At 38.0% G+C, this 12,475-nt stretch overlaps 1 protein-coding gene across 1 annotated transcript; it reads left to right on the forward strand.

The window, feature by feature from the left end:
* Positions 1-99: 99 nt before the first annotated feature.
* LOC134743013 (succinyl-CoA:3-ketoacid coenzyme A transferase 1, mitochondrial) lies at positions 100-9,039 on the forward strand. Its single transcript, XM_063676275.1, has 10 exons — positions 100-343; positions 532-730; positions 1,517-1,635; positions 2,547-2,687; positions 3,199-3,458; positions 3,774-3,934; positions 5,068-5,223; positions 5,750-5,871; positions 5,980-6,150; positions 8,233-9,039. Exons 1-10 carry the CDS (start codon positions 275-277, stop codon positions 8,380-8,382), a joined length of 1,548 nt encoding a protein of 515 aa, XP_063532345.1. The 5' UTR covers positions 100-274; the 3' UTR covers positions 8,383-9,039.
* Positions 9,040-12,475: the final 3,436 nt, after the last annotated feature.

Genomic DNA, 12,475 nt, shown 5'->3' on the forward strand with positions numbered 1-12,475 from the left:
TACCGAAGACGCAAACAAGTGATTATATCTTTCTTATCATTTTATATTGTCTCTATTTACTGAGCAACCGTGCGGTAGTCTGTTCGCTGCTCTTGCCGTGAAACAATAGTAGGTAGTGAAATTTAAAGTTTTTTTTTGTGTTACCGCTTACCGGCATCTTGACATTTTGATTGTCACTGGCCAGTTTGACGTAAAGAAGGGACGAATGTAAACAAAAACAAAGTAGGGCAAAACAGCTGCATATCGGAATTTAAAAACTTACGAAAAATTTAGAATGGCTCCCATGACGTTTGTCCGTATATTTAGCTTGTCGAACATAAAACCCTTGTACTCTATAAGTAAGGTAAGTGCTCATTTGAATTTAATCAATGTTTTCATAAGGATATAAGGATGGTTTAAATGCGTCTGTGTGCTGTGTGTACCTACTGTGGAATCTTCTAAGTTTGTTTACGTAGTTCCGTCTAAGTATTTATGTGCGATGTTACGTAACATATTAAAGACCGGTGAAATTTTCTAATACTTTCTTTTCAGGTTCTGTTGTGTTCAAATTACAGCACTTCAAGCAAAAAGGGGAAAATTTACAGCGATGTCAACGAAGCCGTAAAAGACATTAAAGACGGGTCTAAACTTCTAGTCGGTGGTTTCGGGTTGTGCGGCATACCGGAAAATCTTATTCAGGCCTTAAATAAACAAAAAGTAACTGGTTTAACTGTTGTTTCCAACAATGCAGGTATACTTTATTTTTCATAAACTTAATAATATTTAATTATACAATATTTCAATGTATTTTACTATATTAAAAATGCCATGAGTGCGAGTCGGACTCGCCCACCAAGGGTTCAATACTTTTTAGTATTTGTTGTTATAGCGGCAATAGAAATACATCATCTGTAAAAAAGAAACTGATTAGCTATCATGGTTCATGAGATACAACCTGGTGACAGACAGACGGACAGTGGAGTCTTAGTAATAAGGTCCCGTTTTGACCCTTTGGGTACGGAACCCTAAAAATGGGTTTATTGAGGGGTTCTGCTGATAAAGTATTAGTACCTACATGTATTTTAATTATTTATCAGGACCATTTTATTTACTAATCACCCAACATAACAAGATGAGTGTTAAAAGTTTAATAATTTGAAGTTTCTATCAAAACAATTCTATTTAAAATTAAGCTATTACTTTTTACATGACTGTGTTTCGTTTCACAAATGCCAGCTAAGCTAATATCTTAATTAAATATCGTATTTGTGGCTGATGTGCCTACAGAAGCATCCAAATTTATGAAACTTTCCAAATTTCTTATTGGAAGCTTTCTAAAACGGATCTAATTTACTTCCTGAAAATTTTAAAATGTTCTTGAATACTTTTCCAACTTTTTAGAAATGTCTGAATTAACTTGCAAATATATTTATAGCTAACTCGCATTTATAACCAAATAGATGAACTTTTTTTGAATAAGGTTGCCTTTAAAGGAATAACCTCTTTCAAGCTTAGCAATTAATGTTTTTTTTTGTAGGAGTGGAGAACTTTGGCCTGGGTGTATTGCTCAAGAGCAAACAAGTCAAAAGGATGATTGCATCTTATGTTGGAGAGAATGCTGAATTTGAAAGGCAGTTCCTGACTGGAGAGTTGGAAGTAAGTTTTTCTTCTTAAGCCCTAGCGTCCCAAGCTCCTAATGAAATTGAAATCGTTAAATGGAATATGGTTGCTTTTGTTTTATTTCATTGTTCAAATTTGACTGCCAATTTTTCTTGGTATTAACCATTTAGCTTTATCTTTTATCTTTATTTTTTTGTACCTAACTAATTCATATTAGTTCAATACTTAAGAGGTGAAAACATCCTGATTGTTATTACCCTATTGAACTAGCCCACCCCCATGTCACGCAAAATAGGCGCCAGTCGTCGAGTTGCGGAAAATCGCCCGAGCTACAATACAATACCCTATTGAAGCCATATAAAGAACGGCTTCAGGAACTAGGTCTTACAACATTGGAGGACAGAAGGAAGCGAGGCGATCTTATTGAGACATACAAAATCTTGTCTGGTCACTACAATGTTCCAAATATTAAAGACCTATACATATCAAGCCAGAATGTAAAGTTGAGAGGACACTCCAAGAAACTTGTCAAACCCCCGTGTGCTAGCAACCCTAGGAAACATTTCTTGCCGAATCGTGTGGTAAATTTGTGGAACTCTCTACCAGAAACTGTTGTTAGTGCACCGTCAGTGAACACTTTCAAAACTAGACTAGATACACATTTTAGAACTGAAAAGTGCAAAATAAAATACAATTGCTCGATCGATATACACGTATCAGCTCCAAGAGCTGCTAGTGTATCAAATAAGTAATAATAAATATTATACTAAAAAGCCAAGCCAATGCTCAAAATTAAATGGTATTAGATTAATATTATTAGACATGACAACTCAGTCATGGGTCATGGAAACATATACAATTTCACAACTTGAGTTCTTAAACTAATAATGTTATAGTTTATTACCTTTTTATGGTTCCATTTTTTGAAACTATAATTAAAATTTCAGGTTGAGCTGACTCCACAAGGCACCTTAGCAGAGAGGATCAGAGCAGGAGGGGCAGGTATTCCCGCTTTCTTTACCCCCACTGGCTATGGTACTCTTATTCAAGAGGGTGGTTCTCCTATTAAATACACCAAGGATGGCAAGGTAGGTAACTGGTAATATAGTATAGCCAAAATCAACCTTGTGGTTTAAAGCTTAGAATTTAATTTTGATTGTCCCTGTTGAGTTGTTGACACAATATCGCGTCATCTGCAGATGCTTTGCGATGTATCGGTAGGTATATTTCGTCTCTCTCACAATGTAGCAGATATCAGCCGATATCGGCCGAATTATTATTGCTCCGTCTGTGACGAGCTTTAGTATAATATATTTTTATAAGGATTTGCCGTTGTGACTTGACTATTATGAGACATGCAAGCCCCATACTGTCTACTCAACACCTTTGCCAATTTGGCACTTACCCATACAATTGTTTTTTTTTTTGGAGAGTATGTAATTAATTTACTACCTACAGGTAGTTTAAATTCGACTAGATCTGGACCAAACTTTTCCTCCTATTATTAGAAAAAGTCTTCTGCTAGTATTCAAAGCTTTCATAAAATCGATCCTGGCTAAAAACTAGCGTACATTAATACAGGAATGATTTACCTTTTAGATCGACATCCCAAGCGCTTCCCGCGTCGTCCAACAATTCAACGGCCACAATTACATAATGGAGGAAGCCATTGTAGGAGACTTCGCCCTCGTCAAAGCTTGGAAAGCAGACAAACATGGCAACTTGATCTTTAGGAAGAGCGCACGCAACTTCAACCCGGCTATGTGCAGAGCGGCGAGGATCACCATAGCTGAAGTTGAGGAAATTGTTGATGAACTTGACCCAGATTTTGTACATGTGCCGTCGATATTTGTGCACAGGTAATTTAGTACCTATTTATCAAGTTCTGGCTGGACTGGCGTGTGATTCAGTCTGTCATTTTGTCTCCCTGTATACTAGGGGCGAATAAAACAGACTATCCTTAGAGCTTGCTACTAATACTTCTGGGAATGCTGAGAAAGCAATATTTCGTGTGGTAATATTTTATGACTTTGGCAAAAAAATTGGCAGTATATTCTAGAGCTTAACGCATTTGATTGAGGTAGCTGCCAATTGCCATACAAGGCAAAAGTATTTCGTAAGCGACATTGTCGCCGAATGCTCCAATATACTTATATCTAATCCAACTATTACAGGGTTATCAAGGGTGAAAAGTATGAGAAGCGTATTGAGAGGAGGATCGTTCAGAAGACGGGAGAGCAGAAAGAAAAGAAACCGGCAGATCTGATGCGGGAGAGGATCATTAGAAGGGCCGCTTTGGAGTTTAAGGATGGCATGCATGCTAACCTTGGAATAGGTGACTTTTTTATACTACGTCGGTGACGAACAAGCATACGGCCCGCCTGATGTTAAGCAGTCTCCGTAGCCTATGTACGCGTGCAACTCCAGAAGAGTTACATGTGCGTTGCCGATCCTAACACCGCACCCGCACGACTAAATAAAAAGCCATTTTTTGTATGATATGGACAGTTGAAGGCAAAAATATCGATCCAGACAAATGTCTCAAAAATATGTGAACACGACTTTATTGTCTAAGGTGTAAGAGCGTACATATATTTTTGAAACTTTGGGAATGTATATATTATTATATTTATGCCCTTGACTGGACATGGCGAAAAGACGCTGGCTGGCAACTGGCCAATGGCATGCTAATAGTCGCGTATTCCTTATGCGTTAGATTTAGACGCATCTTTAGGACGAAAACTTAAAGAAACTGTTTCCACCTTTACATCTGATGCCTTAATACTGATGATAAGTCCTGAATTAGATTCAGGTATCTGGCATTTTGTATATAATTCAAGGTGCATACTGCACATACAGAGTGTCACTAACCATTGGACAAAGCCGAAATGTACATCTGCATTAACGTATTTAGAACCAGTATACAAAGTATCATAACAACCGGTGTAGCAGTTAAGAAGAAATTAACAAATTACGATTTTTTACTTTGAAGCAGCCTGTACGTGTTAGTAGATCCTTATATAATAATATGAAACCTTCTTCGACCTTTTTGATTACCTATTATCTTTTTTATTTATGACACTAATAAGATTCTGACTTGACAAATGTCATCATTGCTGAACATTTTCGAACAAATTGTCAAAAACACTGCCAATACAGCGTGTTTCTTTTTGTTGTCGATTATTGGAAATAACTTGTTTAAAATTTATTTTTTTAAATAAAAAATATTAACGTTAGAGCATGTCTGAGAAGTAACCCTACGTGGGATTTCAGGGTTTTGTCCAATGGCTAAGGACACAATATGCATGATGACATGATCATTTAAATGAAGGAGCCATTCCTATGAAACCTTAAATAGAATAGATTCGTTTTATCCCGCTTCTGGTTTCAAAATAAAAACCGACATTAAAAAAGATGGTTTTTTTTTTGTATTTTTCGTTTCTTATTTTTTCATTTCACTCATTTCAGGTATGCCGATGCTGGCCAGTAACTTCATTCCCAAAAATGTGAAAGTGCTGCTGCAATCCGAAAATGGTATACTTGGCCTAGGACCTGTTCCAACCGAGGACCAAGTGGATGCAGACCTCATCAATGCTGGAAAGGAAACTGTCACCATACTACCAGGTAATTTTTAAGATTTTCTGCGATACTACTTCATAAAATATCAACTTGCATCTCATAATTTTGCGAAAGAAGAGGACAAAAAAGTACAAACGTTGTTGAATTAAGTAGTGACATAATAATTACAGGGCCAAAAGGGTTAACTTTATAGGTCGCACTAATCTAGACAGTTTTCCCAAAAAAATCCAAATAGTTTCGGTGATTCATTTGAGAAGGAATGTTATTTTGCGAAATCAATCTAATTTGATTTGAACCTTAAATCGATATTCTAAGGTTGAAATTCTATTGACTCGTATGATCGATAAATCGTAGTACTATGCTTGAGCACTAGACCAATATTTCAGTTCGGTTCCTTTGTTCAGATTCAGTTCTGACTGTTCAGATTCCTCATTTGTTCAGATGCAGTTAGATTAAATGACCCATACCTCGATACCCCTGGAGGCCCTGGATGGTTAAAGAAACATCGTACTTGTTTATGAGCCAGATTAGAATCTGATTACTTTGCTAAGTTGTCATAACAATATTCCAGGTGCATCGTTCTTCTCGTCCGACGACAGTTTCGCAATGATTCGCGGCGGCCACATCGACCTCACCGTGTTGGGAGCCATGCAAGTCTCGCGATATGGCGACTTGGCCAATTGGATGATTCCTGTAAGTTGTTGCAGTTTGGCCTTATGTATCCTTGTATCTGGAGAAAAACAAATCCCCAAACTATGTATATTAGATAGTTATCCTTTTTTTGCTATGCTTCAATTCCAGGGTAAAATGGTAAAAGGAATGGGCGGCGCCATGGACCTGGTGTCGGCGCCGCGCACCAAGGTGGTGATCACCATGGAGCACGCCACCCGGGCCGGCGGACACCGCATCCTGCCCGAGTGCGGACTGCCGCTCACCGGCAAGAACTGCGTTGATATGATCATCACTGAAAAGGTACGGAAGGGATTTTTTTTTATTTTATTTTTTTAATGTGACATTCAGCAAACGAGCAGACGAGCCGCCTGATGGGAAGCAGTCATCGTCGCCCATGGACGTAAGCAACATCACAGGAGCCACTTAAGCATTGCCGACCCTTGAGAACCCTAAATACCCGCTTCTTGAAGAATCCCATGTCGTAGCACAAAGGAAATACCTCAGGAGGCAACTCATTTCACATTCTGCACGTTCTGGGAAGAAACGAATGGGATGCCCGCTTATTCATGGTGTGCCATGTGTCTAAGAAGTGATTCCTACTATTCGTTTTCAAAACGTTTTCTGCTGAGAAGGACCGAGAAAGCGATATTTTGTTTCCCTGTCCCTCTTAACAGACAGATAGCAGAAAGTGTCCGGCGAATGTAATACCTAATCCTTATAATTTCCGAGTGCCGAAGAGTAAGAGCCCCTACTCCGTAGTGTAGTTAAATATGCCTGGGACGGGGAGTGAAAATAAGTGACCAAGTGGGCGAAGTGGGGCGAAATCTGAACTAGCCTCCTAAGTCCCAGCTTTTTTTAAACGTCATAGTCCTAGTAGAGGCCTCTTGTTCATTTTTTTGCACATAATAAATATTTGCTGTCAGTCCTGAACAGACTTTTTACAACTCTATGGACTGTCAGAATAATCCGCGCGAGTATTAAAATTTGTACCGAAATATGTACTATCGGTGTTTATTACTATAGTACTTTACTTAACGTGTTCAGACGTTTAATTTACTGTATAATTTATTAATCGAAAAAAAGGCATACCATCAGATCCACAGCGCAGGCTTCGTCACATTACAATAAGCTCATCCACCTCAGGTTTCGTTAACGTTTACTTAATGCTGGGACTGAAGGGTGACTTTTATTATGTACAAAATTTGGTACCGCAGGACTTAGGAGGCTAGAGTAAAATTTCGTTTAATTACATAAGTCTTACAGTACTCGAGTTCAAAATTTTGCTAGTGCAAGTACACCGCAAACTTACTTGCAACAAATTATATGCGTCGTTTGCAATGACTATAAATCTAGGCTCAGCCATAGTTTGGTCAACCTACATTTAAAAAAGCTGTGGGATAACTTTACAATCTCTTTCTTATTCATGTATTTTTACAATCATTCCAAGGAATAAATATGTATCTGGTTATACTAACGATTATAATCCCCAATAGGGGAGTTTCATCTATCAAAATTAAATTATGAAAGTATGTCATTTATATCGTTTTTACTATAAGAAATACAAGTTTGTTACTATTTTGTTATAAAAACATGAAATTTATTCTTATTTTAAAAAATAAAATCGTAGTTTTCTGTACGTCACGTGACCGCAAACGCCGACCACCATTTTTTCTCATGAGTGACGTCACTATAGCAAACACAAATGTTCAATTTACTGGGGAGGCGTCTACGGGAGAGGGGCTGCGACCCCCGCTCTGGATCGTACCTGGTTCAACAGATCTCAATTGCAGTGCAGCGAGGGAATGCTGCAGGCATCATGGGGACTTTTGAGCCGGGTACGATGTAGGGTGGAGGCGCATATTAGACCTTTAGTTTATTAGTTTTAGATTATTAGTTTTAATTATTGTTTGTAAATGGATTATATTGCTTAATAAATATTTACTTCACATTTGACGTTTCTCTATTTCTGCACTGCTAGATGACGTCACAAGATCAAAAGAATGGCGGCTGCCTTTTAGGTGCAAATATTTGTGACGTTTGCATTGTCGCTTGTCGATAAGGTTGATTTCAAATTGAAGCTATATGGAAATAGCGTCTTATTGACAACCGACAATAAGTACCTTTTTGGTTGAGAATGGCACATTTATCGTTTAAATTAATTAAAAAAAATCTATGATATAGCGATGTTATTTTCATGAAATAAAAATACCAGTTTGCTAACAAAGCTATACGAACATTTATATATTTGAATAACATTTAGAATAGCTTATTACAATAAAAATGCCAATAGATTCCATTTCTATTCAGAAACCAAGGTTTCTTAGAGAATTACCTAGTTTGGGGTACAAGAAAAGACTACTGACAATGAACTGTTATTTTCAGGCGGTTTTCAATGTGGACAAGGAGAGAGGCCTGACACTAACAGAGCTGGCCGAAGGAGTGACGGTGGAAGACGTGATTGTGGCCACAGGGTGCGAGTTCGAAGTCTCCAAGGACCTGAAGAAGATGGGAGATGTCTTGGAAACAGACTAAGTGACCCTACACACGAGCGCTTTGCCAACGCTCGTTAAAAAAGCGCTTGAATCTGCCCGCATGCTAAATTCGATTTAAAGACCGTGGCTTAAAGTTGGAAATCCAACAACGCTTGATAAAAAGCGCTACCGCCATCGTGTGAATAAATACACATGTTTCCATTTGTGTCATTCAAACGCTTTTTTAACGCGCGTTGAAAAAGCGCTCTTGAGGCCTTTGATTTAAGATAAGGTTTTTATTTAAATGGCCAGCATGTTAAAATTTACATTAATAATGCATGGTTTACACTACACACAGGATTTACCTGTCACTTGTGCGAGAAAATAGTTGGTCGCTAGTCTTTTTCTCGCCGCCGCGTACTTCTAAGCTAAGTACCTAAGTTTAAACTTATTCTTATGAAATCATACTCAAAATCTGAGTGCCAATGTTGAATTTAAGTACCTTAACCTGTAAACAACTCACCAAGTAAGCAAATGTATATTTTTGTTACAATTTACATTATATGTACCTACTTTATACATAATATAACTAAAATAATAAATAATATTTTAAGTTTACACTGCCAATTTGTTAAATAAAAAAGTTAAGTTTGTGATCAATTTTATTCTAAGCTCGAATATCAAAATGCTTGGAAATTATAATGTTACTTTATTATGACGTCGTTTTTGTTTTTTTCCCGTTTTAATTTTTTGCATCAACTGAAAGGCAAATGGTGTAGTAGTAGTCACATTTTTCCGTTTAGGTGAAAGTTAAAACTTTTAACTTAAAAGTAAGTAATATAAAACGATTTGACAAAGACCAAAAGTTGGGGAATCAGTAGGACAACATTATTTAAATACCGATCAAAGTCAAAGTCAAAATATTCTTTTATATATATCATATAAACCTCACCGAAAGCAAGACATTATATCCCTTGGCTTTAGCCGGGTTATAATGTTGTATGGAATTTCATTATAACCCGCCGGTCAATAACGTAATTTTCACTTTTCATAATCCTTATTGCTATGACGATAAACTCTAATTTCGTTAAGCAAAATGTGTTGCACTCGCCTGCGGCCAGGCAATTAGCGGTCGTGGCCAACTCGATCTTCGAAAACCGAAGCCGCGGCCTACTAGATTCGCACGATCTTCATTTGTTAATCAAGTAGGCCACGCCGGCAGAAACAAGTACTACCTAAGCCTGTTTTTTATTGTCTTGCATAAGGTGAGAAAAGTAGAGTATATACCTCGGGAATAAAACTGTTTTTGTCTTGGGCGCTTGAATCCCTCACTGCTCTCAGGCCTCAGTCTTAATTCCCTCGCTTCGCTCGGGAATTAACTCATAGCTCCCTCGCTGCGCTCGGGAGTACAGCTGGGAGTCCTTCGTTACGTTCAGGATTCAATGTCGCGCCCGTGACATAAAACAGTGCTTTATCCCCTTGGTGTACAATCTACTATTATTCAAATAGGCCTAGCAACAAGCACTTTTAAATTGTCACGTTTTACAAATTGTCGATTTATACAGAAATTAATTACTTTATTGGAAAACACAATTCCCCTAATGAGGGCGCCACAGGACGGTCGACCCAGTCTTAATGAATAGGGGATATTACTGCAATGTTCTGCCACCAGAGTGCAGGACTAGCCTTTTTAGTAAACCATAGAGTAACATACATACTGTACCTTTAACAGGTTTTTGACAAGTTTTCAGCATGGAGACTGTATAAAGGAGCCAAATCTCTATGTATGAAAAGTGTCCATCAAAAAACAGTAATTAGGCGGCGCCACCATACACCGAAATACTACTAAAAACAACCTACGTAATTTGGTCGGGTTATTTTTTGCCTTATATGGTTCATGTTATACTCATGTCCCAGAGCCTAACTAGCGCCACCGGAGAGATTAGGAACTATTATTTAAAGCTTAACGCGGTCACTTTTACAACAATTCTGCCATAAGAGATTGCGATCCTTTCTATACCATCCATAGTTTTCAGAGATAATAAAATATGACATTGATGCACGTTGCTTACAGAGAAGGACCTACCGGGAAACGCGAATTCGAAAATTCGCTATCTGCCTCTTTATCGCTCGAATACGCAAGAGTAACAGAGATGTTAGATAAAGAAATTATTCTCAAACATGCAATGAAATATCGTCCTTATGTGCGTCAAAACAGGCTTCAAAGTATCACGTTTCGGGCGGAGCAACTCGAGAGAACTGTAAAGGAATTTCATACGAAATTGAAGGCCTAGGCCGGGAAGTAATTTTTTTTAATTTTAATGTAAACATGGCGTCTGTGTTCATGAACAGGCTAAACAGCTGAATTATATTTTTTAATTTTTTTCTAGTGGCTGAATGGTTATCGGACCAAAAATATCTGCGTTAACGCCTATTACACACGAACTGATATTAAGTATACTAATCTGTATAGCCCGCTACATACTACGCGGCGCGAAGCCGCGAACGCGAGTGTGGAGTAGATTTCTCTAATTAGCGAATGCTCGTGCTATGGGGCCTAAGTCACCAGAGACCATAGACAATATTTAAAATCCTCTGCAGTTTGTCAAAGGACTGTCTCATTTCAAACATAGACAGAGAGAATCATACTATCTTTGTCTTACACTAGTACTAGCACCCAAAAGAAAAGGATGAGTATAGTTTTTTTTGTTCTTATTTACTGACAATTTGGTTTGACCAACTATATCAGGTTGTGTATAATAACCATGTATTTCGCGTGTGTCATGAAGCAACGAACTGCACTACTACTGAAAGATACATAAGACTAGTATCTACTTAGTAATCTGTGCATAAGACTATCCCGTTCGGTCATTTCGCCCCACCCCTCATGACCGATCCATGCTATACTAGATTCATGCGAAATACGCACGACTTCCGTAAAAAAAAAAACATTATGTAGGGATTGGAGGGAAAATTAAAAAACTTTTGCCGAGTAGCTGGATTTTATATTTGTGATTGATATGTATATATGTATAAATAAAATTTCAATGTGAGTTCCGATGATAATAGCGACGAAGAAATTAATTGTACTCCGTCGCAATTGAGGGCGGTTGCAGAATTAGCAATTAATAACTTGTTGCCGCCAAAGTCGAAGGAGAAATTTGTTTTTTTTTTTTGTGTGGTGTATTTCTTTATTTCATTGCATATGTTTGAGAAAAGCACTATACATGCCTGGCCGTGAAAAGGGCTTGCCGGCTTCGTATCACTATACGGCCTCCCTACGGTCGGCCGTCTATACCTACTCAGCCGGCAAGCCCTTCTTTCTCGGCGCCTGCAGTAATGTACTATTCCTGTTTCATGATAGACCCTCAGATTGTTGCAGTGTCGCTCTGGCGCCCCCTACGCAGTTTCGCGTAATATTCCCTAGGCCGTAATAGTTTTATAAGGGCCCTCCACACTCATGCGCGAATCGCGGCGCGAAGCCGCAAACGCGAGTGTGGAGTCTAGTTTGCTAATCAGTGAAATCCACTCCACATTCGCGTTCGCGGCTTCGCGCCGCGTAGTCTGGAGCGCGCTATAAAAATGTTTTATTTAATAACCCTATGGGAGGTCTATGGTAATGTCAGAAGTGTTCGGTTTTAAAACTCACTTATCGATTTTTCACAGCACTACTTTCTTTAAACTTTTGATATCATATTATGGCAACATCTGATTTACTTTATGTTGGTATAAATGAAAGTCAATCGCAAAACAAACCGTCTGACACTTGTATATACTATGTCTATGCGTCTGACAGATATCTACTATGAAATTCCGTCTCTTAGAACGTAGTGATTATCTGATTATGCTCTATGGTTTGAACTATATAATGTCTGTCAAAACGATTTGTAAATATACCACTTTAACGAAATATTGTATTTTAAGAAAATATGTGTGGAGGCAAGAAAAAAGCTGCCATTAGAGTAGATCATGACACACATAACCACCCCGCTATAGTTTGGGGCGTTTGGTACTTATCGCTAGCCTCACTGGTCATGATCGTTATTACTATGGTTTTATTTCTCTGTATGTATACCTATTGCTTATTTTTACAAAATTTGAACAACTACATTCAGTACATACATAGCAAAGTGAGGGTAGTCAAATATATTTAC

Source organism: Cydia strobilella, chromosome 7 (genome assembly GCF_947568885.1).
Source record: "Cydia strobilella chromosome 7, ilCydStro3.1, whole genome shotgun sequence".
Classification (NCBI taxonomy): domain Eukaryota; kingdom Metazoa; phylum Arthropoda; class Insecta; order Lepidoptera; family Tortricidae; genus Cydia; species Cydia strobilella.